This window comes from Sorex araneus, chromosome 1 (assembly GCF_027595985.1).
Source record: "Sorex araneus isolate mSorAra2 chromosome 1, mSorAra2.pri, whole genome shotgun sequence".
Classification (NCBI taxonomy): Eukaryota; Metazoa; Chordata; class Mammalia; order Eulipotyphla; family Soricidae; genus Sorex; species Sorex araneus.
The window spans coordinates 382,262,049-382,289,368 of NC_073302.1; the positions used below are offsets into that span (position 1 = coordinate 382,262,049).

At 36.2% G+C, this 27,320-nt stretch overlaps 1 protein-coding gene across 3 annotated transcripts in view; it reads right to left on the reverse strand.

Moving 5' to 3' along the window:
• GLCCI1 (glucocorticoid induced 1) overlaps positions 1-27,320 on the reverse strand; it is a 95,015-nt gene that overhangs the window by 52,574 nt on the left and 15,121 nt on the right. For all 3 annotated transcript variants that reach the window (XM_055137131.1, XM_055137123.1, XM_055137136.1), the window contains exon 2: positions 8,418-8,569. In XM_055137131.1, coding sequence (XP_054993106.1) covers positions 8,418-8,569 — 152 coding nt within the window. The remainder of the gene's footprint in view (positions 1-8,417; positions 8,570-27,320) is intronic.

Here is a 27,320-nt window from a genome sequence, read left to right on the forward strand (position 1 = left end):
ACAATATATGCAATATACTAGACCACAAATAAAATTTTAACATTTTCTAAAGACCTATCATTGCATACTATTAAGTACAACACAATAAAAATAAAAATACATTTTTTGCATACTATTAACTATAACACAATGAAACTAAAAATACAATTTTCACTAGGAAAAAGAAACTGTATTTAGGGTTAGAGCGATAGTACCCAAGTTAGATCCCTGGCAACCCATATGGTTCCCATAAGTCCTGCATGGAGTGGTCTCTGAGCTTAGAGCCAGAAGTCAGTCCTGAACATCACCAGGCATGATGCAAGAACAATAACAATAATAACAACAACAACAAAAACCAACAAAACAAAAAATTCTATCAAAAAAATTTTTAAATAAAAATAAGCTCTTATTATTGCTAAGGATAGCAAAGCTGAAAATCTAAAATATAAATATTGGAAACATATACTAGTTCAAGTTGAGTTCAGAGGATCAATGTTGGCATAAACCACTTATGCTATATTTAGTATCACAAATATCACAGATGTAAAATTAAGCATTCCTCTTCAGAATCTACAAAAAAAATAATATATGTCAGGAAGGAATAAAAAAGACCATGAGAATAAAGTTCTAGGGCAATAAATTAGAAAAAAAATGAAACCAAGAAAATGAATCCAACAACTTAAGTATTTTTATTTTATTTTACAAATGCCTCCCAAGCAATACTCAAGGGGTGCAGAAACTACTTGACCAATCAGCTTAGATGGTCAATATTAGGGTTCGACAATGGGTGTTAGTCAGACACAGCAATGTAGGGACCACCAAAATGACACCCAGCAGTGCTCAGGGGGCCATGCTGCGCCAGGGATCAGATTCAGGTCCATATGCATGCAAGGCATGTGCCTGTATGACCTCATTCTCCCTAGATGCTTTGAATATTATATTTATAACATTATACTAATAAAAAACTAACCACTTAAAACAAAAGTATGCAGCATTAAAAATGAAAAATCAAAAATAATTGAATGCATATAATTTAAAAATTATTATTAAGAACTTTGTAGAACTTCAAATATAACAACTGAAAAAAAAGTAAATGAAATGGAAAAAGAATTGACTTTTTCAATCTAGAGAAGCCCTTGTTCACTCTTGAATACGTGTTTCTCTCCTCAGCTTTTTCAACTCCGGAGAAGCACATGTTCTCTCCTAAACACACGTGTTTCTCCTCCATTTTTTCCACTCTGGAGAAGCCCATGTTATCACTTGAACACATTCTCTTCTCTTTATATCCCATCACAACTAAGTAAATTTCTTTCAATAAAAACTAATTGGTTTCAAAACATAAATATAAAAAGAATTTCAAGAGTTATGAAAGAGACAGATTCTCTGAACAGGTAAAATTCTTTCAGATGTATGTCAATTGGGTAATTTCTGCAAAGCTGGATCCCAAAGGAAGGAAATCTTGCAAAATCCTTTTGCGAAGTAAATATAACACTAATCTGAGGATTTCATGAGAAAGATTATTTTCAGATGTCATTTCTGGATATCGAAACAATACATATATTGACATTTCATATGCCACCATACAATTTTTACAAGAACTTAATAAATAACATGTATCTTAGAAATGTCACCATGGACCAGTTATCAAGTAATACACAAAATAAACTATTGATTAAAGTTAAAAAACAAGAAAAATTACTAGCAAAATAAGTGTGTGGTTGATGTGAGCAAAACACATCTGTTTCATAGTAAAAGCCAGTATGTTTATCACACAGAACACTTAGTTGCGTTACCATCAGTGTCAAGAACAATGCAAAAGATTCTATATCAGTACCATTAGCTAATAAGATTTATGGAGCATTAACAAATGAAATATATAACAAGGGGTAAATAATGGAAAGGAGATAGCAGAATCAAATTCTATAATGCTATGCTTAGAAATCGAATGAAAACTACCTGAAAAATTGATAGAAACAAAAAAATTCCAACTGAAAATATCACATTAGCAAATTAGAAGGTATAATTAAAAATCTTAATCATAACAGTAACCCAAAAAGTTTAATAAGTACATGTTGATCCTTGAACAAATGTTTTGAAATATTTCTAAAGAACAAACATATTAACTGAATAAACAAAAAACACATCTCTTTTTTGGATAAAACTGAATATGGTAAAGTTGACAATCCTACATAAATATTTAGTTGCAATATAAAACATTTTACTAGAAACTTTACAAATATGAAAGATTAGTCAGAAATGTTCTAAAATTAAATTTAAGTAGGACCAACATATAAGCTATTAGATCTAAGCTATCAAATTAAATTACAGAACAGGAAAGATAGTACATGGAATAAGGCATTTGTCCTGCATGAAGCCAACCACGGTGCAAGCCCTGTAATACATATGATCCCTCCCAGCACTGCAGTGATTCCTGTGCACAGAGCCAAGAAAAGTCCCTACATATCTCTGGGTGTGTTCCCCACCCCATAGTAAATTATCAAGTGAAAAAAATTAAAATCATTCAATGTTAGATACCTCCAAGTCAATAAAATAATTCAGAATCTGAAAATAGACCCAAGTAAAACTGGGATATACAACATGAAAGAACAATGAAGCAAATTACTGAAGGAAAAAAAAGTTATTGTACAATTAGCAAAAAACAACAACAACAAAGAATGTAAATAATTGACAGGCCTAATCACAGCTGAATCTTGAACACTGGAGGGAAAGAGACATTTTTTGAGGTTGGAGGGATAGTTCAGGGGTTAAAGAACATTTATATGTAACCAATCTGAGTTTGATCTTAGCATCATTATCATCCCTGAGTGCAGCCCTGGAGACTCACCAACAGGGTGACCAGGTAATCTCTAACCCCAGAGGGTTCAAGAACTACAACATTCTCTGGTCCTTATACTGTACCTCCACTGCTTGGCCCTTGGAAGAGGGCCCTGGGGGGCTCCTAGCACCCAGGAAGAAAAAAAATATTATTGCTGCATATAATTTCTATTGTCTGACCATTTTACAGAGTATATATTTCACATTTACACATATTCTCAGACATCCCAACTGCAACATCAAAGAAAAGGGGAGGAGAAATCCATTGACTAGAAATTTTTGTTTTGAACTATTAGATGAAAACTAACGAAAATCTTGATTTACAATAACCTTAACTTAAAGTTTCAATTGTAATTTGTTTGAAATTAGTTGCATATAAAAGACTAAAGTAACATTAAATTCCACAAATATTTTCTCAGTTTTTACTTCCATTAAGCTAAAAATGATAATTCTAATAAGCCAGGAAGTATTCTTTTCTTATTAGCCTTAATAACGTGAAGTTGGTTCTCAATTCAGATGACATGGAAACTAAATAGTAAAATCAATTTGTAGAAAAGGAAACCAAAATTTAAATCACACAGCACTTATTTCATGGCCCATGATTTTCTCTCCAAATTTTATTCAGAAAATATTCAAAAAAATTGAAAAAAAAACTGTTCAGTAAGTGATAAAGTCAATGCTTAGATTCTACATTAAGCATTTTGTTCTATTACTATCAGTCATTTTGGACTTATCTGAAAGTTGTAGACAACAGCATACCTAACCCCTAAAAGTCTTATTACCATTCGATATCTGTGCTCTATATTTTTAAGTTAAATATTACAGTAAGAGTTACAGTAAAAAGTACAAGAAGTACAAAGTGTTCAATTAAGCATAAACTCGGATGGATTCTAATAATGCATTCTACCATGTAATCCAAACTTGATTTGAATATAAGATCTGCCTCCAAAGTCTACAACATCATGCTACTTTTTCTTTAATGGTACAAAAGTGAAATATATGAGACTACTGCATTTCAGGTATAGATCATGAAAATCAACAAGTGTACATACCACATTATGGCATTATGGTTACCACCTAAAGCCAAAACCTGTGTTTTTTGGGAGGGACTGTTTTTTTATTTGGGGGCCACACTTGGCAGAGCTCAGGGCCATGGCTCTGCACTCAATAATAACTCCTGGTGATGCTCAGGGGATCACATGGGGTCAAACTCAGGTTGGATGCAAGCAAGAAAGTGCTCTACCCACTGTACTGTCTCTCCAGCTCTGAAAGTTCAAATGCATATTTCACTGCATATTCCCCCTTTATCCCAGTTAATTCAATAAAAATATAAAATGAAATTTATTTCTAACCCTCAACAAAGTAGTTTAAATGTAAAAATAGAAAGAACATACTAGAGATATCTTTACCAAAGACAGTGTAGTTATTTCACATCTGTAGCAAGCTTACTATACTATCTTCTCTATACTAATCTACTGACACCCACAAAAATAAAAATAAAAATAAATTTACTTTCTGTCACATTGTCATCCCTGTCATCCCATTGCTCATCGATTTGCTCGAGTGGGCACTAGTAACATCTCCATCATGAGACTTTTTACTGTTTTTTTTTTTGCATATTGAATATGCCACGGGTAGCTTGCCAGGCTCTGCCATGCAAGTGAGATACTCTCTTGGTAGCTTGTTGGGCTCTCCGAGAGGGGCGGAGGAATCAAACCCAGGTCAGCCGTGTGCAAGGCGAACGGCCTACCCACTGCGCTGTTGCTCCAGCCCAACTTTCCATCAATTCCCAAAATACAACATAGTACAAGAATAATGGACATGATCAAAAAACCCTTTAATATGTTTATATTGTATCTCCCATTAAACTAACAGCTGGTTAAGGACAACGACGAAGCAAATATGAGGATAATTACAACATGTATTAGTGGTTGGTATGAGAGACAGTAGAAAACTATAATAAAGGTTAATCAGTCAGATATTGACTCAAATTTCTTTATGTTTACTATCTGTCTAACCATAAACAACTTCTAAGGACTTCTGGCTTCTCAACTATAAAGTGAGGTCTACATTTTGCCTTTCGTATCAAGGCTTTTAAATTAAAAAATCTACATGCTGTAGAAGATCCTACCTCATCATTAGAAGGAGAACTGCTCTGATTCTTTTCCAGCCAGACCCCTACACTCTGGGTAATTTAAACCCAGGAATCCCTCTCCTAAGAAGTAATGAGCCTGGCTTTCAAGGTCTACAAGAACGTATTTATTCCCTGAGCTATACTTCCCTAAGGAGTATAAATAGAGTTTGAAGATTAAGAGGTCTAAACATTAAGTGTATGGATACTTCTCCAAGCACAAAATAGAATGCAGCTTAAGAAAAATTAAATTAAGGGTTAGGCTCAGAGGTAGAGTACACTTGGCCAAGGCAGAAAACATTACAGAATATAACTGAAGGATCCAGAAACTCATACAAGCTTGATCTCCAAGGTCTGTACAAAACTTTCTCTAAATGAAACCAAAAAATGTTTTGTCTCACTAAGGCAAAATATATTGTATTTAATAGTCTGTTAATTAACAGGGTATGTGGATCTTTGTTTTTGTTTGCTCTAGATTCAATGAATATATTAGCAAGTCTATGTCTATGACTAATAGCTTATTATGTTTAATGCTATGTTCTTTCGCAAATACTACTGTTTCATCGACCTCATTGAACAGAATCGAAACACTGTTAATAAAACTAATCCAGTTAGTCTTTTAGCTCTATAATGCTTTCACCTGAACTCTCAAAAGTCTGGGTTTCCGCCTCCATCAAATTAATGCTATTCTCTAAGACAATGTGCCCTTAGTCTTGAAAAAAAAAAGGCTATTTTAGCACTGTGAATAATTTTTCCTTTTTAAAAACCATTTTATTCTTTAGTTTCTAAGAATTCACCAGTTTAACTATTTCAGTTCTATTTGCTTTTGCACATTTGGATCCTGTCTCAATTTTTTGAAGGATAATGAATACAACTTTTCTAAATTAGTGTCAGCATAAACCCAATGGAACTTCTACTTCAGCAACACTGATTTACAGTCTTTTAGGGGTATAATTTCACACATCTTCAAAACATACTTACCCTACTAATCATGACAGTACCAGTATCATGCCACCTTCTACCATTTTAAGTATAGTATCAGTTACTATAGTAGTTACATACTATATATTACATACATAATCGTGCATACAGATGCACAATTCCATTTAGCCTAAGAACTTCACAGAATAGAATTACTGAGTGGCTGACAGAAAACCCTATATAAAAAAAAACATACTCCAACATTCAACATTTAATTTTATCATCCTGAGTTAGGTCACTTAATAGTCTATAGTTTCAACTTCTCCAGCTGTGGAAACTTATGTGGAGATTATATAAAACAGAAGACATAAGACAAAGTGTATTATGATACACAGTCAAATCTCGTCTTGTTTTTCAAGATTAGTTTACTGGTTTTCTTGTTCCCCTATGTGAATCTCAAAAAAAAAAAAAAAGTGTTTTTTTTAAAAGTACTTGGTCCCTTGACCTTTTAAAATGTATTTTTGGCAGTGGGGCAGGGTTGGGTGGGGGAGCTAGTTAGGCCAGAGTGTTCAGTGCTCCAGCCCAGTAATGCCATGCTATTCAGTGTGATAGTACTAAGAGCACCCACATTACTCTTTGCAGTACTGGGGGAGCTAAGCGGTGCTTTGGTTTAAATCAGAGCCTAGGCACACATGCATCCCTGATCATAAAGATCTTTCTGATTCCTTGACCCTCTCACACCTGTATTTTAATTCACTTGTGGAACCCAACTGGGATAAAATGATGCATTTTATTTATTGGTGTCTGTATCTGTGCCCAGATCAATAATCTCTATGATCGCTAGTCATTGCTACTTAAGAATCCCATTGCCTATCCTATTGAACCAACCCTTTTCCTAACAAAACAAAGAACAGAAAAGCAAAAGACAGGCGTGGCATAAAATAACAAAGGCAAAACAGGTAAGAAGAATAATTTAAAAAAAAAATTTCAGGGTGCCAGAGAGATAGTACAGCCGGTATGGTGCTTGCCTTGTTGTATGCAGCTCATGTTCAATTCCTTGCACCCCATATGGTCTCCCAAGCACCCCTAGAAGTGATTCCTGAGCACAGAGCCAAGATTAAACCCTGAGCATCACCATGTTTTGAGCCAAAACAAAACAAAGTTCATTATTTCAAGCTTTTCTGAGTCTTTTTTTTTAATTTAGATTTTCCTATTTAGGCCAAAAAAATGTTTCTCGTGTTTTCTTCCCTCATTGTTCAGCCATGAAACTAATCCTTTTATTTTCCTAATCCCCCAAAACCAGTATGTTTTCATTACTTTGAATTTCTTCACATCTTAAGGCTCCAGTCAACTAATAGCTACATATATACTATCTTCTATCATCAATTTAGTAAATTTAAATATACTCTAATTATTTAAATTATTATTGGGGCTTCGAGGGTGGGTAAATTTGCAGTGCTCAGGGCTTAATCTTTGCTCTGTGCTCAGGGACCATTATGTGATACCAGGGATAGCTGTGTGTATAAACCAGGAGCCTTAACTCTTAAACTATCTCTCAGTGCTGGAAGTAAGTTACTTAGGGGCAATAATCAACCCTGGCTTATACTGTAAATATTCTTCATAGCATTAACGGATTTACAATGTTTCAGATTTTCTAACATGGAAGAAAAAGCTTTTTAAATAAAAATTTGAGGAGTCACTACAAATAGGAATAATGTGATAAGAGTAGATTACCTATTTTTCTCAAGATTTTTAAATCTTCATTTTAAGCACAAAATAATTTCACATAAATTTTAGCCACATATTAATAGCTTAAAAATGTCAAGAACTGTGCAAACTTTTAAACATTATTTATATATATATATATTTTATTATTATTTTTTTTGTTTTGGGGTCACACCCGGCGATGCACAGGGGTTACTCCTGGCTCTTCACTCAGGAATTACCCCTGGCGGTGCTCAGGGGACCATATGGGATGCTGGGATTAGAACCCGGGTCGGCCGCGTGCAAGGCAAACGCCATACCTGCTGTGCTATCGCTCCAGCCCCAACATTATTTATATTTTTGACATAACTAGTCAAAGTATTAATTTTTGGAAATTATTACTACCATCACAAAAATTCTGTATGTTATTAAATAACTTTAAAACTTTCAAAATTCAGATAGCACTGTAGCACTGTCATCCCACTGCTCATCGATTTGCTCGAGCGGGCACCAATAATGTCTCCAGTGTGAGACTTGTTGTTACTGTTTTTGGTATATCGAATATGCCATAGGTAGCTTGCCAGGCTCTGCCATGTGGGCGGGATACTCTCGGTAGCTTGCCGGCTACCCAAGAGGGACGGAGGAATGGAACCCACGTCGGCCACGTGCAAGGCAAATGCCCTATCTGCTGTGCTAATGCTCCAGTTCAAAATTCAGATAGCAAGAAATAATTAAAATTAATTTAAAAATTACTTTTTTGGTATGTAGTATTTCAAATTTGGAAATATCTGATTAAGTCACATTTTGTTTAATAACTATTAGGCAGTAAATCTGATTTTTATTTTACCTGAGTAGCTTTATCTTTCATGCATGAAAGGTAATGAACATGAGGATCCCGTGGCCACTGTCCTGTGAGGTAAGGTCCTGTTATCGTATCCAAAGAAGAGGTTCGCCTTATTGTATTAGAGGTTCGAACTTGCTGAGATTTTGGCCTGTCCACTATAAAAAGAAAAAGAAATAGATTAGTCCTAATCAGTGGTTTATTTTAAAATTAAAGTTTATAGATCTTAAAAAGTTATCCTGTAAAATTTTCTTATAATATAAATTTGCTCTCATAGTCTTATATGAACTGATAAAATTTATACCCTCTCCAAGGAGAATATGTTCACATAGTAAGTTTTGCATAGACTTCCAGAGTTATCACAAATTCTATGAAACCTATCCATTTCTGACACATATTCTAAAATGTACATAATAAAAAATAAATCTTGGAAGACACCAACAAGCCACCAAGATGCCTCCAGACCCTGTGCCAGGCTGGATATTATTCGGGGCAACATGGAGTTGGGTGGGTGAGTCCCCACACCTGCCCCAACAGAGTCCCAGCAACTGAAAACCTCCAAACCCAATCATGCCATGCTCATGGCTGATCTCCACAGGTTTGGACGAGCTTCATCCATGAGAATGAATCTGATGAGAAACTCAGGTATGCAGGTTTTGTGACCAAAATTTTCAGGCTCACATGGAGTCAGGAATGGGTGACCTACCCCTATCTCCCTGTTCTTCTGAGAGCCTTGCAGTCACACCCCAAAACTGCCTCTGGATCTATATAAGCTTATTAACAGCCATGATCCAGAGACTCACAAATAAATCTTGGAAGAGAGCCACAAGCTGCAGAAATGCCTCGGAACTGCAAAATCACCATCCAGTTAAAAATTTAATTCCAGCTATATCACCCTATTTAAAATTTTAGAATTCCTAAAGTGGCATCTCATATTCTGTGCTGATCTCAATAATATGTGTACATATATATACATATGTATATATATGTACACACATATTTGCACACAGGCTCAACCTCCAACAACATGTTAATCTCTTATGCAAAGAGTTAATGGCTCCAGGGTGAGAAACAACAATCTTCACACACTTTCCCCTAAGGAAACATTTTTGGATCATTTTTAGTAGATTATTCATAACAAAAAACACAAAATCATTTTCAGGGGCAGGTATTAGGGGTGATGGAACTATTCAAAATAATGGTGCTGGGAAGGTGCAATGGTGATGGGATTGTTATCATATTGAACATAATAAATTGTGAACAACTTTATAAAAATAAGATTAAACTAAAAAAAATAAAATAGGGGATACCACTTCCTCTACGCCCATGCCTCAAGTGTCTCCTTGAACACTGAGTCGCCCCCACCTTCCCAAGCACCATCCCATCTGCCCCTGAGCCACCCTTCAGCACCACTCCCAGTTTTCTCCTTTCCCAGGTTTCTGCCTCACCTCTCAGCTGTAGTGAGCATGGCCTCCGTAGAAGTGGGAGTGGCCTAATTTTTTTTTGAGGGGGGAGGGTAGCTCATGCAGCCGCACTAATTTTCCCCTTTTCTGGCATTCAGAAATCACATCTTCGTTTCCATTACCTAATTCTGTGGAGATTATACTGGCCATCTCAAACACATTAGGACAATAGTCCAGTAGTGTATTCCAATTGCACCATAATACTGGCATCACTAGAAGCTCTACACAGCCAATATAAAAGAACACATCCTCCGAAGCTTCACTAGAGACCTCACCTAAGCCACTGAGGGGCACCTGAGAGGAAGCGGGCAACATTCACAGTGAACTGGAAGGTTCCACTACCATACTACTACAAAAACATGAAGAAACAACAAAAATCCCCACTACAAGGAGAAGAAGATGAAAAGGGTCCAGGTGCCTCAACAAGCATTACCCACAAGTACGATCTCTCTGACAAAGAATTCAGAGATGAAATATTGAAGAAGTTCAATGAACTCAAAGAAATGGCTCAATAGACAGCCAGGAAATTAAAAGAGGACATGAAAAAAACAATGAAAGGGACAGTCGAGAAAATAAGAACAGAAATTAAAAAAGCTACAAAATGAAGTGTCATGAATTAAGGATTCTGTAGATGAAATTAAAAAATCAGTGGGTGCCCTCAATAGTAGAATGGCCACAGCCGAAGACAGAATCAGTGAGCTTGAAGATGAGCTGTGGAAAGCTTAAAGGCAACAACAAGCAATGGAAAAAGACCTCAAAATAGCTCTTAGGCGAATCAGAGGCCTAGGGGATAATTTCAAGAGGAACAACATTAGAATCATCAGAGTACCAGAAGGACAGGGAGACAACCCCAATGAAAAAGCCACAGTTAAAAATATCATTGCTGAAAAGTTCCCAGAGTAGGGGAATGCAGGCATCCCAATCCAAGGAGCCCGAAGAGTGCCAGCTAAAAGAGACCCAATTAAAAAGACTCCAAGACTTATCATAGTCAGAATGATGGATGCCACAGATAGACACAAAATATTGCAGCAGCAAGGCCAAAGAAGGAAATCACATACAAAGGATCACCCCTTAGATTTACAGCAGACCTATCAGAGGAAACCCTCCAAGCCCAAAGACAATGGGGGAATATAGTGAAAAAACTCAATGAAATGAACGCCTCACCTAGAATATTTGATCCAGCTAAACCCTCAAACCTGAAAGAATGATACACTATTTCATGGATAAACAACTTAGGAACTTCATAGACTCAAAACCAAACTTAAAAGAAGGACTAAAAGGGCCACTGTAAGACAAGAAAAAATCCTACAAGCACAACAAACCCCTACAGAAAGATGGCACAAAACCCATGACAATAATATCCCTCAATGTCAATGGTCTGAATACACTCATTAAGAGACACAGAGTGGCAAAATGGATTCGGAAACTAAACCCAACATTCTGCTGCCTACAAGAAACACAACTGAACAGTCAGAACAAACACAGAACAAACACAGACTCAAAGTCAAAGGATGGAAAAAAATCCTGCAAGCAAACAACACCCTCAAGAAAGCTGGGGTGGCCATACTAGTATCCGACACAAATATTTCAGATTGAAAAAGATTAGTAGGGATGGTGAAGGCCAATTTTTATTACTCAAGGGGTATGTACAGCATGAAGAAATCACACTCCTAACCATGTACATACCTAATGAGGGGCCAGCTAAATACTTAAAACAACTGCTAACAGATTTTAACAAGGACATTGCTAACAACATAGTAGTAGTTGGAGACTTCAACACTGTCCTATCACCTCTAGATAGATCTACAGGATTAAAACTCAGCAAGGAAACACTGGCTTTGAAGGAAAAGATAGGAGAAAGAGGGTTAACAGATCAACATGTGGGCTTTGCATCCCAAAAAGAAAGAATACACATTTCTTTTTCAGTGCATATGGAACATTTTCCAAAATAGACCATGTGCTGGTTCACAAAACATATCTCAGTAGAATCAGGAAGATAGAAATTCTATAAACTACCTTTGCAGACCAGGATGCACTGAAGATAAAAGTCAACCACGCACAGACTGCTGGTGGGAATGCCAAACGGTTCAGCCCGTTTGTAAAATAGTATGGACGTTTCTCAAAAAATTAGAAATCGAGCTCCCATTTGACCTAGCAATACCACTTCTGGGAATATATCCCAGAGATACAAAAAAGTATAGTAGAAATTATATCTGCACTTACATGTTCACTGCAGCACTGTTTACAACAGACAGAATCTAGAAAACACATGAGTGCCAGAGAACAGATGACTAGTTAAAGAAACTTTGGTACATCTACACAATGGAATACTATGCAGCTGTTAGAAAAGATGAAGTCATGAACTTTGCATATAGGTGGAGCAATATGGAAAGTATCATGTTAATTGAAATGAATCAGAAAGAAAGGGACATAGAGAGATTGCACTCATTTGTGGAATGAGAAAAGTAACAGAACGGAGATTAACACCCAAAAACAGCAGAGATAAGTACCAGAAGGATTACTCCACAGCTTAGAAGTCAGCCTCGCATGCTGGGGGAAAAGGCAGCTCAGATAGAGAAGGAACCACCAAGTAAAGGGTGCTAGGAGGAACCACTCGGGATGGGAGAGGCAGGCTGCAAGTCTACTATAGACCGAACATGATGGCCACTTAATACCTCTACTGCAAACCACAACACCAAAAGGAGAGAGGAGAGAGAGGAGAGAGAGGAGAGGAGAGAGAGGAGAGAGAAAGAAGAGAGAGAGGAGAGAGGAGAGAGAGAGAGAGGGGAGAGAGAGAGAGAGAGAGAGAGAGAGAGAGGGAGGGAGAGAGAGAGATTGTGCCCTGCCACAGATGCTGGGTGGGGTAGGGGTGGTGGGAAGGATTCTGGGACCATTGGTGGTGGAAAATGGGCACTGGTGTAGGGATGGGTACTCGATCATTGTATGACTGAAACACAAGCATGAAAGTTTTTAAGTCTGTAATGGTTACCCCACGGTGATTCATTAATTAAAAAAAAAGTGCAATATGCAATAGTAAAAAAAATTAAATTAAATTAAATGTACATATCATCTGTTGTTCCTTACTCTAATTAAGAGTCAATCATGTGGACTGTTTCCTAATGGCTACCTCTGAAGCTATCACCAAGTTTTTAAAAATTGTATCAAGAGATTATACAGTTACAAAGTTGCTCACAATTGAGTATCAGTTATACAATGTTCCAACAACCATCCCTTCACCAGTGAACATTTTTCATCACCAAGGTCCCCAGTTTCCCTTCAGCCTGTTCCCACCCTCCTGCCCCCACCCTAAAATTAAATCTTATAGTGACAGCTCTCACGCCTGCTTGAAAAGAAAAAATCCAGTTATGTCTCTAACATAAAGTCAATAATTTTCACAAGTTAGCTTCCATATACCTCAGCTCATAATATCTTGCTAGTCTTCCATCAACCCAGGTTAACAAAAATTTATGCAATTTTCCAAATGTGTTAACACTCTTGTCTGCTTCTCCACATTCACTGTATTGTTTTCTGAGTCTTCCCCTAGTTCACTTGAAAAATTCTTATATTGAACACCAGCTTATTTATCACACTACCTTCCCTTAAACAACTTTCTCCATCTCTGTCCTTTCCTGTTTGAGATACACATACCCATCTCTGCTTACATGGAATCCAAAGTTTGCCTCTCTTCACTCTCCCCAGTGCATGTGTAAGTCTGTATATACTAAAAGGAGTTGGTGCATAATACTTTATCAAAGACTTCATTCACTGATCTCAGATATGACATGAATAAAGAAGAATTTTAATTCAATGTCTTCCTTTATAAAAAAAAGAATTGGAAGGTCAAGGGAATATAATGGAATTGATCAATAAAACTGATTTAATAGGTGACAAAACCACAAGAGAAGCCAGACCTCCAGATATTCTATGTAGTTCAATAAATCCACTATAGCACCCGAGTACTCACAATATGGGTGTTACAGATATCTGCTGAAAAATAAATGACCATGGTGAACTCTATACCATCTTTACAATATTATGACTTTCATAATATACATCTGAAATAATTTACCATTATAAAACCCAATGGCTTACATATTCTAAAGTTCAGTTTATCTTACATGAAACAGAATATCTTATACATTACAAAGAGTGAAGAATCTTTTGTTGAGTGCTATTCTTTTAACTACTTTCTTGAAACCAGAATACATGATTTGCTTTAAAAAGAAAATACAAAAAATGTGGCATATTCTGATCTTATGTATATGTTTCACAATTACAATTTTGATTTATTCTCTAATAAATAAGGACTGTTAGTGAAGATCTGAAAAATCCAAACTTTACCCCCTTTCTTTATTATTTAAGCTCTAATTTTATTTAACTGTAGTCATAAGATCTAGTTTGACTTATTTTGACTCTCTAAAATTTTCTTTGTAATAAGATACTTGGTCAATTTGGGGCGAGGAGGGGGACACACATGCCAATGATCACTCAGGGTAGACGCCTCAGTGACTCTATTCTTAGGAATCACTCTTGGTGGGCTCGAGGGACCATATGTCAAGGGTCGAACCCTGTTTGGCCGTGTGCCAGATAAGTGCCCTACCTGCTGTACTTTTATAATAAAATTATGTAATTTAGGAATAACTGAGGCAAGAGTGATAATAGGGCACTTGCCTTGCAGGTCGCTGACCCAGGTTATTCCTGGAACCACATATGGTCCCTTGAGCATTTCCATGATTAAGCCCTCAGCACAGTCGGGTGTGGCCCCCTCCAGAAAAAAAATACAGGAATGACATAATTATTCATTTGGTCTGTCACATACTTAGAGAATTCTAAACAACTACAATGAGTTTTTTTTTTAATTTTTTAAATGAGTTACCATGAGAACAGTTACAGGGCTTTTAGGATCGAGTCTCAGTCATACTATGCTCAAACACCCATCCCTTCACCAGTGCACATGTTCCACCACCAATAACCCCAGCATACCCCCCTCCTACTCCCCCTCTGCCTGTTTGGCAGATGATTATCACTTTACTCTTTCCTTACTTTGATTACATTCAATTTTTGACAGGAGACTCACTATCATTATTTGGTGTTTTACCACCAACAGTCAGACCTGTCGGAATGACATCATTAGATTGTATGTTTTCTATTGTTCGTAACAAAGAGCATATGATGTTGCATGGTCGCAAAAGCAGCCCCCCAGATTTGGAATTCTGGTATTAAGTCCAGAGGTATTTCTGGCAGCAGCCGCTGCATTCCAAGATTGGTTTCTGTGGCACTGGGATCAAGGCTGTTCAGGAGCGGAGGAGCTGTCCATGGGCGACCACTCGGGGTCTCATTTGGGCAGGAGGCAGGGGCGGTTCTGCCTTCCCCATTGCTAGATTCCCTATGCATCCCATCACATCACTGCAAACTCCTACCTCTCTGTCCAATTGGTTCTGAACAGCGACGGTTGCCATGCTGTCACAGGGGGTAAAGGCCGAGGGACAGAAACCCTTCCCCTCCTGGGGCTTCATGGGGCCGTAGCTTTGTTCTGAGTCCAGGAGTACATCTGCCAGCAGCCGCTGCATTCTGAGATTGGTTTATGTGCCTCTGGGATAATGGATGCTCAAGAGTGGCGGAGCCATTCCTGAGCATATATTTTGTATATCAGGAAAGGTCGTGCGGCCGCATAAGCGGCCGCGCAGTTTGGAGATGTCCAGTCCTGCATATCAGAGCTGTGTTAGAAGAAGCTCAGTGTCACCGGGGCTCCATCTGGAGAAGGCGTGCTGGCTGTACCTTCTCCGTCTGGCACCCCGATGTTGTTGGCCCGGACCGGGGTCCGGAGCAATCTCTGGCTTGTGGTGCTGCCGGAATGGCCTAGAATGAGATCTAACAATTCACTTTTCTATCACTTCTAAATATGTATATTTCATTCTGTATCATTTGCTTTATATATATGTATTTATATATATGTATTTTATATCCAAAATATCATAATAGCTTAAATGTTTCACCATTACAATCTGTTCATTATTACACTTTAAAGTGTAATGAACTGATTACTAGACTCTCCTTTTGCTTATTTGAATAATTTTCCTGGTATACTTATCCTTTCATTTTTATGTTTTTGAATCATTTGTTATATCCCCCAAACAGTAAGAGCATAATTTGGGTTTAATCATCTTCTTGCAAAAGTTAAGTTTATCCCACTTACATTTATTACCTTAGCATATTTGATTTAAATTTTTATGTGATTTGTATTTTTAAAAATACAATTTTTTAAAATTTGTATTTGAGCCTCACGCATGAAGGGAGAGGAACCCAGGTGTGCGGGACCTGGGGCTGAAATCTCCAAGCCTGCTCAGATTGGGACTGGGCCTTCTCCACCCAGACCCCCCATTTTCCAGTAGCTTGGCAGCCACACCCACAAACTGCCCCCGGCACCTGCAATCCCACCTACGGCCAACATCCAGAGACAATAAGACCAAGCTCCCAGAAGCTTGTAATAGCCTTATTCTCCCTCTTGGAGAACCTGACAAGCTGCCAAGAGTCTACTGCCCACACGGGAGAGCCTTGCAAGCTCCCCATGGCATATTCATATTCAAAATACAGTAAAAATTATATACATACCTCTCGGAGAGCCTGGCAAGCTACCGAGAGTATCCCACCCACACGGCAGAGCCTGGCAAACTACCCGTGGCGTATTCGATATGCCAAAAACAGTAACAATAGATATCACTCCCCTGACCCTGAAAGATCCTCCAATTGTTGGGAAAGACGAGTAAGGAGAGGCTGCTAAATCTCAGGGCTGAGTGTAATAGAGATGTTACTGGTGCCCGCTTGAGTAAATTGACGAACAACAGGATGACAGTGATACAGTATTTTTAAAGGTTCCTTGCTCCTCCTTTTCTCCCTTTTTATTTCTTCTCACCTCCTTAATCAATGACCCATTAGAGGCAATTTAGAAAGTGTCTGTACTCTCTTTTGTTCTACTTATATATGCTATTTACATTTACTTTTATAAATAATTTTCTGGTTATAAAAAATGTAACTACAAATTTTATCAACTTTAGAAAGGAAACAATCAGCATGCCTTCCCAAATCAGATTTATTATTACTATGTTTAAAACATTTTTTTATTACTTTATAGTCTTTCTATCAGGAAAAAGAAAACAACAAATGTCTTTTTAAAAGGGCTAGATGAATGTGAACCACACCTAGTGTTCTCAGGGGCTGCTAATTGCTCTGTGCTCTTAATTAGTAATAGTTAAGTATATTAAATATTTATAAGTAAGACTTCAACATCTAAAACCTGTATTTTAAACTTCAACTTGATTTTATCACTAGACCTCTGCCTTTCACTTTCAAAAGTCAACATGTTCTACTCTTAGCTTCCACTCTCTAATTATTTTCAAAGAAGAGTGGTTTTCAGATTTTTACTAATTATTCCATTTTGTAAATATGTTAAGCACACAGTCATATGTGCAGTTGTAAATAGGTAAAGTAAGATGTACTATATTATAACAGACAAAAGAGAATGGTACATACAGGAAACAAAATTAAAATAGAAATTATGGAGTTTGCTTTACTTGCTTTCAAAGGGAAGCTTTACTTCACTCCCGAGTAAAGACCAGTGGGACAATGCACTGTAATTGGATGTTGAAGTCTATCCATAGAGTGGATGGTTAGCTTTATCTAAGTCTATGTTTCTCTGTTTGTAATGTGTAGCAAGCACACTACACAACCAATTTTCATATCCACCCAAAAAGTTTGTCCTAGAGTGATAAAAGTGTTCAGAAAACTGTCAATATCTTGTTTTAACACTTTCTCCACTGGTCACAATTGTTAAAAAATTAAAATATATCAAATATATCTGAAAAGTTGTATTTCACACAAATATTTTAAAAGAAAGAAATCAAATTGATTTGCTGTATAGTGTAGAAACTGCTGAGGTCCTCAAGCATTTTTTCTCAGAGTATGAGACATTTGTTAGATATGTTCTGGGCCCAATTACTCTTTAACAATGTGGGATTCAATGGTAGTAGAACCTATAAACCTGAATTTTATTGGGCATTATAATTCATACTAGTACTACTAAAGAGCTTAAAAATAGAACCTTTAAAATGGGAGGTGTTCAAAGTAAACTCCTGTTTTGAAAATAACAAATTTTATTTTAGAGGCATTTAAAGTTCGACTGCACATCCATGTAAATATATTACTATTAAAAATGTTAATCGGTTCTGTGAAATATGTGCCTAGCAGATAAATATGTACTATGAAATCAATTTAAACATCAGGTCATGTCTTCAAAATGCCCATTTTTCCTGAACTGCTGGCCATGACATTAAAAACCTTCAAATCTTAAGTACCAAGCACTCTAAACAGAAAGCTTAGGAACGGTAGAATAACGAAGTAAAAGAGATGATGATCAACACAACTTCTTTTAAAAATGAGAATGAGGAAACATCTCAAAGGGCAAACTTTTGTAGCCAGAGACCTGCTTTTCACTTCCAGCACTGTCTAATTCCCCAAGCACAACCAGAAGGGACCCAGAGCACAGGGCCATAGTACCTGAGCCCCTCCAGGAAACATCCCCCAAAACAAACATAATTAAGAGAAAAGTGGCAGTGGCCCATCTGACCAAACAGAACATTCTGCCTTAGAATAAGAGTTAACTACAGTAAAAGTTACTTCCTGAAAAACTAAGGACATCTGAAAAAAAAATTCAGTAGGTTTCCTTATAAAAACCCCTTTTTTTATTCTCTCAAGTGCCAGAATAAAATTAAATCAAATCCTGTTCTAATATATAGCAAATTTAAATTCAATTTCATTAAAGATTCTAAGTCTGGATCTGAAAACATCACCAGATTTTATACCTAGTTGATTAAACAATCTTTAACAGAGTCAGTTTTTCATGATGTCTAACTTCACATTATAATTTCAATCATTAAAAATCAAAATAACAAACTCACTGATCTGACTGCTGAAAACAAGAGTAAATTATTTTTCTCAAAGTATCCTGAAACGAGGTTAATTCCTACTTCAGTGGCAAGAAGAACTATAACTAAAAGTTGATAAAGTTCCTGCTATTGGTTCTCTGAGGTAAAGTACCAAACTTTCTGGGTCAGGAGAAAGTTGAAAGGCTGGAGCTTATGCTTTGCATGCCAGAACTCCAGGTTAAATCCCGAGCACAATATGGCTCCCCAACTATCTTTATGAATGCCCACCCCCAAATAAATAAACAAGCAAAAAAGCTATGAACTTTCTAAACCTCTATTTTGTTAATAACAGATAAGCTTCAGAAGTCCTATCATAAGAGCTACTTTGAAATTGTACTTTTAATACACTACTGACTACATTGTTGACAGAATCTCTCCATCAAATTTTAGTAAGTTCTTTTGGGTTTTGGTGCCAATCTCCACACTGTCCAATTTGAGCTGTAATTTTACTAAGTCAGTTTAGGCAAAATCCTCTTTACATAAATCTGATTTCTCCACTTGATATGATAAATTCATCATTATCCACAAATGCTCATGTAGTGTCTGTTCACTCTGTTTTCCCTTTAGCAAGAATCCTTTTAGGTCTAGACCTAAGCCCTGCTTTTTGTTTTTTTTATTAGGTTTCCAGCCATTGACTAAGAACCCTGTTATATTCAGAGACTGAACTCTGTCTCCTCCACTTCAATTTACATTAGTTTCCCTAAAGTAAAATCTGCCTTATATTCTTTAACAAGTACCATAAGTATATTTTTATTTAAACTGGTGCAATTTTTCACTTCAAGATTAATTTCTAAAGTTGTAAGAGCTAGACAACCGAGAATAAAAGATGCAGAAAAGAGGACTCAGTGATAGAGTAGTGGGCTTGCCTTGCATTGAGCCAGCCTTTAAATCCCTAGCCCCCATTTGGTCCCCTAAATTCCATAGGATTGATTCCCTGAATGCAAAGCCAGAATAAACTTGAGCACTGCAGGTGTAGCCCAAAATAACTCAACAAAACAAAACAAAACAATCCCACAACAATATAATTCTCCATCTAATCAAACGAACATTAACACTGACCATCTAACAGATTGCAGCATTATCTAGCTACTTGATCAGTGATGTTTATATGTCTTCTCTGATGTGTAAGATTAAAAATTAGTCCAAATAAATGGGCAACATAAAATAATCAAAGTCAAATTAACTTCAGCTTAGACAAGAAGAGCACCAAATCTCAACATGCTATCTGAAATACAACTAAAGGGCAAAATCTGAATCTCTCTCAATGTGAGTAAGTTCTGAAATACTAATCAAGCAGACCTGGAATCCTGCCACAGAAGCAATCTAGAAAACATGCACAAATGACCATATGGTTGCCCACAGAAATCTGGAAAGAAACCAATCAAGAAGTCAACAAGAGAAACAAACATGCTTCTGACCAAATGAGGCCTGACACAGCCAGTAACCTGAGATCTGTCAAGAAAAAAATTTTTTTACCATAGTAAAGAACTATTTAGTAATGAGTCTCTAAATTACAGCTCAGTTATGTTCATTCAAATGGAACCTAAGTTAATATGAGGCATTTGGAGTAAGGTCTTCAGCCCCTTTTCAAAGTAAACTCAAGAGTACCATTTTATACCAAGGTTGTAAAGAAAAGTTCACTAAGCTGTCACAAAGCTTGCTGTGGTGATAAGCACCAAAAACAAACAAACACACAAAAAAACCTCAACTAAGATGGTGCATATATTTGAATATACCTACAAAGAAATTACATATATGGTAAATAGGCTACTAAAATATTATAAGTTTATTATTTTTTTCTAATGACAAAAGATTAAGCAACTCTGGCAAAGCAGTAATTAGTAGAAGAAAGTTCATAAATTTAATGAACTTGCAATGAACTCAACTAATAGAGATTCCAAAGACCTAAAATTCAGTATGACTAAAGGGCTAAAAATTTAAATAATTACAAAGTATTAGCAACTATTAAAAAAAAAATAAGATGCCCCCAGATGAAAAGTCATAAGTGAAAAGAAAACAATGATTACTTCATGAGAAGACTGAGTATTTCACAAAATTTAGTTTCAAAGGACTTAACTTGGCAGTAAAAGCACTAGAGGTTGGAAAAAATTTAACCAAATGAAAGAGACTCATTATTTTATGCCAATTGAAAAAGAAAACAGACCAAAAAGGCTAAAATAAATGCTACAGGATGCACAATGTTTTGACCACAGTGTAACAACAAATATTATTTATCAAATTGATTGAAGTTGAGAGTAATTTTCTCGAGGATGTGGTACTTAACAAAGGCATTTCCCTCCTAGTTTTGTCTTAATGATAAAGAAAACAGAAAAAAAAATACTTAATGGATACTAGAAAAAAAAAACAACAAAAATAAACCAAAAGAAAAACAGGCTTTTATCTTGGATATGCATGTATAATAAATATACATCCTATATATGCAAATATATAGATATAGATATGGCAGTAGCAAGTAACTGTTAATAGATTGATTTAATATACTCAACTATCTTATTTCAGCAGTGTATCAGGTTTCTAATATACATATGCATTTTTCAGTTAATAAAATGCATTGTCATTATTTTACTTCCTTAAAGCTTTGTTAATATATTCCCAAAGAAAAATAATAACAAAAGATATTAAATGTCTCCATAATAATACAAAGAACAATAGCCAAGCCAAAGAAAGCACAATTTACCACAAAAAGTGTTATGAAGTATCTCCACTGAAGTGCCAAAAATAAGCAGGGATGAAACATTATAAATTAAAACCCCAATACATTTTCAGCATCAATATGAGAGGCAGCAAGACAGTTTTTGAGCTTCTGAGTGCTACAAGAATAGAACATTAATCATTTTACAGGTATACATGAAGGTACAATTTGAGAACAGTAGCCCAAACAGCTAGGGTTCTGCAAGATTCAATCTGAAACACAAGTGGACATCAACTGACCAAGTATGAAGTGTATAAAACAAGACTCAAACTACTAGTCTCTAACAAAAACTGCTTTCAATACAATACCCAAAACTGGAGAGAATTACAGGACACTGAATCCAAATTGACCAAAACAAGGATAATGGAAGTTAAAAAAAATAGATGAAGGGACGAAAGAGAAGTGAGGAGAGGGAGAGAAGGAGGGTGAGAGAGAGAGAGAGACAGAGAGACAGAGAGAGCACAATGAAATAAAATTGAATAAAGTCAAGGTGGCTGTGGAGTCAAGCAAGACATTTAAGTAACTTCACAAAACAGGAGGGGTCTAGAGCAGCTAAGTTAATGATCAGATCCTATACCCTCTCAGAAAAGTATAGGAAGAGTAGGCCAGAGTAAAGGTGTTTTCCTTGCCTACGTGGATTTCATTTGGCACCACATATCGTCTCCCAAGCACCACCAGGAATAATTCCTAAGTGCAGAACCAGGAGTAACTCCTGAGCAACTTGAAAATTACATAATTGGGGAAAAGGAAGCTATAGGAAAGGAGAAGTGACTGACAAACTAGGGAAAATTTTAGAAATAAGGGGAAATATCAATTTAGAAATGAAGAATACATTAAAAACATTAAACGAATATATTAAAATAGATAACATCTTAAATTATATAATGTATTGGAAAACGTAAGATAAAATTTAGAATTTAAAAGAGGACATAAAAAGATTTCAAAATGATTAATATGTAACAAAAGCAAGATGATCCAATATATGTATAACAACTCCTTCAAGACAAACAAAACATTAAAAATATGTATACAAAATGATTAATATGTAACAAAAGCAAGATGATCCAATATATGTATAACAACTCCTTCAAGACAAACAAAACATTAAAAATACTAAGATATATAGTAAAATTCTCCTAAAAGATAATTTGAAATGACATATTGAAAAAGAATCAAAATAGCCTACATAAGCACACTTTTACAAATCTCAAGTGGAGCTGGAGATATATATAGCTCAAGTGTCAAGAGCACATGCCTGGCGTATTCAAGCTTTTGAGTTTGATCCCTGGAACCACAACCTCCCACGGAGCAATACTGGGTGCACCCCTGGTGGACAATGAGCACTGTCAGGAGTTGCCTCAGAACCACACCAAGAAACACTGGGGTTGTCCAAATTATAAAAACTAAAGCTTTGGAGCTGGAACAATCATACAACAGATAGGGTGCTTTCCCTGAACGTGGCCAACCTGGATTGCATCCCTGGCATCCCATATAGTACCCCAACATCGCCAGGAACGATTCCTGACTGCAAAGCCTAGAGTAACCCCTTTGCATAGCTAGGCGTGGCCTCAAAACAAACAGGAAAACCTAATGATATCTTCAAATTATTAAAAATCACTGATAAAACTGTTCTGACTTCTTAATATAAAAACTATGAAGAATTTAATGACTATTGTTCTCTTAAACCTTCCCAGAAGAATATATTAGAGATTAACTGTCAGACAACTAACATAAAGCTCTGAAAGGAATTAAAAAGTATTGGTGTGCCAAGGGAATAATTCACGTACTCAGTATCTTTAAGGCAAATCTTTCATCACAGTATTAAAGAAATCATCATGGAAAATTTGGAGAATCGTACAGCTATCATCTTAACACATTCAAATCAAACACTATAAATTTCCAGAATATTTCATAATTGAATTGTTAAAATCTAGTTCTAGAGAAAACCAGATATAGTTATTTTTTCAAATGTATTGTTACTCCAATATTTTGATTAACTGAAAATATTAATGCTAGCTTTAAAGAAATACTTAGATAATATAGAAAAAATCAGTATCTGCACAACATAGAGGAAACTGAAATAAAGCATCAAATGAAATTGCTTTATAAACAAATTTTTTGCCATCTCCTCTCTCTAAAGCAGATAATCACAATGTTTCAAAGTATATCATATGGGAAAGCTTGCCTAGAATTATGATGGAACTAAGGGGAAGGAACTCCATTTATGGGGAAAAGGTGAATTTATCATGAGAAACAGAAGGGCAGTGGACTGAGACTCTTTGAAGGTCAGGTGGATAAGGGAAGATATAAGAAAGAAGCCTTGAAGAGAAACTTTGATAATTAGATTATTTCTACACCATCCCACTGTCTATAGGATATAACAATAACAAATACACTAAAGCATTTTTCAGACAAAAATAAATTTTGACAACATTATGGAATTAGGGTCATGTCACTATTGCAAAAAAACAAACTATACCACACAAAATGAGATATTTAGAAATGTGTATGGCTCTCTGAAAAAAAGCGCTAAAGCATCTGCAATTAAGAGCATTTTACATAAGGAAAATGGCTCAATGACAAGGAATGTCTTAATAGTTCCTTGTATGAGTATCTCTTCTCATGATATCTATTATGATTGGATTTTTAAATGCAAATTATTTTTAACATACAACGGATGAAAACAAGAAGCAACCACTTAAGTCTGAACTGTATACAATTTGCTTAGTAGTAAATATAAGAAAAGCATAAGAATCAGGTCAATAATTCATTTCATACCAAATACAGGAGATATTGAAGGGAAAGATCTAAGGGGAGAGTAACTATTTATCCTCAATAAAATATGACTGCCAGTCAAGCTAACTTATTAGTGTTGGACAAACAATAAACAGAAATCTGTACTGAAATATCTGGGTACCACTAGTTGCCTTAATACAAGTGACTCTAGCAAATTAAATCTAGCCTAAAACTCTTATTTTCCCTCACTCTATGACTACAGATCCAGCAACGAACATGTTGTTGACTCAGAAATACACAACTACATTTCTCTAGAGTAAACCAAGAATCAGCAAGCTCAACAGCTCCAGAAATAAGGAAATGCAGATGTTTATTTTAGCTTTTGCTTTCATAAATATTGACACCCAAGCATCAAATATGTAACTGTGAAGCAGCAGTTTACCCAAAATTGGATGTTTCATTAATGCTAGAAATAGCCAAAAGCTGCAGGAAACATCCCAAAGGAAAATATTTTATACAAATGATACCTTTGTAGAAGTCATAAAGTAAAATGGAACACACTAAAAACCAGTTCTGTGTTTGCATACACAGAACACCTTCTACCTCAACAATTACACAAATTCAATGTATAAAAGGTTGCCAGGACATATTGTCAAGGATCAAGAACAACTTAGGAAAATATATGTATGACTAAGTACAGAAAAAGTGTTAAGATAACTTTAAACAGAAGATTTTATTCCTTTAGAGTAGCTATAGCACTTGCCATTACCATCTCTTTGTAGGGGGGGTCCTCTCAAGTGGTGTTTAGGGGATCTGGGGCCCCTTCTGCCATAGTATTGAGTTGCTGACCTGGTTGGCAATTCTCTACAAACCAGGCCAGCAATTCAATATTGTGGCCTGAGTATGGAATCACATTCACAAGATTAGCATTGCTTAAACAGTGCTAACTAAAACATCTCAACTTTTTTGAGGATGGCCTTATAAATTTTAATAAAATCATTTGCAGGTCTTTAATTAAAATATAAACTATATTAAAATAAATATATTCCACTAAGATCATAGTCCAAGCTAATGACATACCTCTTGCATACTGACAGAAATACTGACAACAATGAACTCCACTTGACAAGGTGATGGATTAAGAGGGTGAAGTCCCAGGGATAATTTTCAAAGTAGATCCAGTTGTAACAGCTGCTAAGCCACCTTTCTTTAAACTCTGAGAGGCAGCAAGGTTGATCACACTAACAGCTACAAATATTTCAAATTAGTAGCTTATCTTCAGTGAAAGTCCAATGTATATCTTCCTGGCTGGCAGATGGCTTCTACACAAGCATTCTGGATGAAGATTTCTTTCATTTTATGACTTCATTCCCCTAGCTGTGGTTGGGAGTGTGTTACTAGATTTTCTGCATCCAGATTGAGATGACATAGGAATAAATGAGTAGGATTAAGTTAGTCCTCTTGTATTGAATAAGGATCAAAGTGTTGTACAGACACATTTTTGTACTTTACTGGGCATTGAAGATAATGCATTTTAAAAATCAAGTAATTTTGATGGTCACGTTTTTGTAATTCTCACAACACTTCAAAGTTTTCTGGTAATAGTATACCACCATTAAGATTTGTGATGATTGCTATTGTTATGAAATTGAAATGTGCCCACATTAGACCTAGAGCATCTACTCAATGCTAGCACCAGAGAGATAGTACAGGGACTAAGGCATTTGCCTTGCAGTTGGTCAATCCCTGTTCAATCCCCACTACCTAATACAGTGTCCCAGAGCACCATGAGAAATGATCTCTGAATATACACAGGAGTAAGCCCTGAACACTGCTAGGTGTGGCCCCAAAACCAAAATAAAATAATAAATGTTTTGTGCTCCAGTGACCAGCAGCTGCCCTTTCTCCCTCTTCTTATCTCACTATTCCCTGCTTTACACACAATATTAAAACTAACCCAGCTAATAAATGGCTATGAGTAAAAGGAAGAATCACATATCTCTTCAAATTAAACGCTAGAAGTGATTAATTAAACTTCATGAGGGAGATCTGTGAAAAGTCAACATAGGCCAAAAGCTAGATTGACAGTACCAAACAACCAAGATCCGAATGCAAAGGAAAAGTTCTTGAAGGAAATTAAAAGTGCTAATCCAACGAACACACAAATGATTTATCAAAGCGAATAGTCTCACTGCTGATAAGGAGACAGTTTTATTTACCTGAACAGAAGAACAACCCAGTCACAACAGTCCCTGAAATCAAAGCCTAATTTAGGACAAGACTCTACTGCTCCTCAATTATAAGAAGGCTAAGAGGCTAAGAGAGGTGGCAGAAAAATCTGAAGCTCTCTGAAGAGGGTTGGAATGGTTTAATGAAAGAAGCCATCTTAATAGCATAAAGTAGCAAGTGTCAATGTTTAATCAATAAGTTATTCAGAAAATCTAAGATCAGTGATGAAAGTGGTTATGCTAACCAAGAGATTTCTGTGTAGAGGAAACAGCCTTATACTGGAGTAAGACATCATTGAGGTCTTAAATAGTTAGAGGAATAGTTAATGCCTTGCTTTAAAGATCTGGTTATCTTGGGGCTGGAGTGATAGCACAGCGGGTAGGGCGTTTGCCTTACATGCGGCCGACCCGGGTTCGATTCCCAGCATCCCATATGGTCCCCTGAGCAACGCCAGGGGTGATTCCTGAGTGCAAAGCCAGGAGTAACCCCATGCATCGCCAGGTGTGACCCAAAAAAAAAAAAAAGCAAAAATCTGGTTATCTCTCTTGCTAGAGGTTGCTAGCTGAGAACGTCAAGTTAAAGCCAATGCTCATTTATCATGCCAAAAATCATAGGATTTTTAATATTTTAGCTAGGTGATCTACATATGTAATAGCTAGACTGACTGATAACACATCTGTATACAGCATAATACATTGAGTATTTTAAGCCCACTGTTGCAATGTACTGCTCAGAAAAAAATCTTTCAAAATATTATTGTTAAGGGGCTGAAGAGTATAGGAGCAAA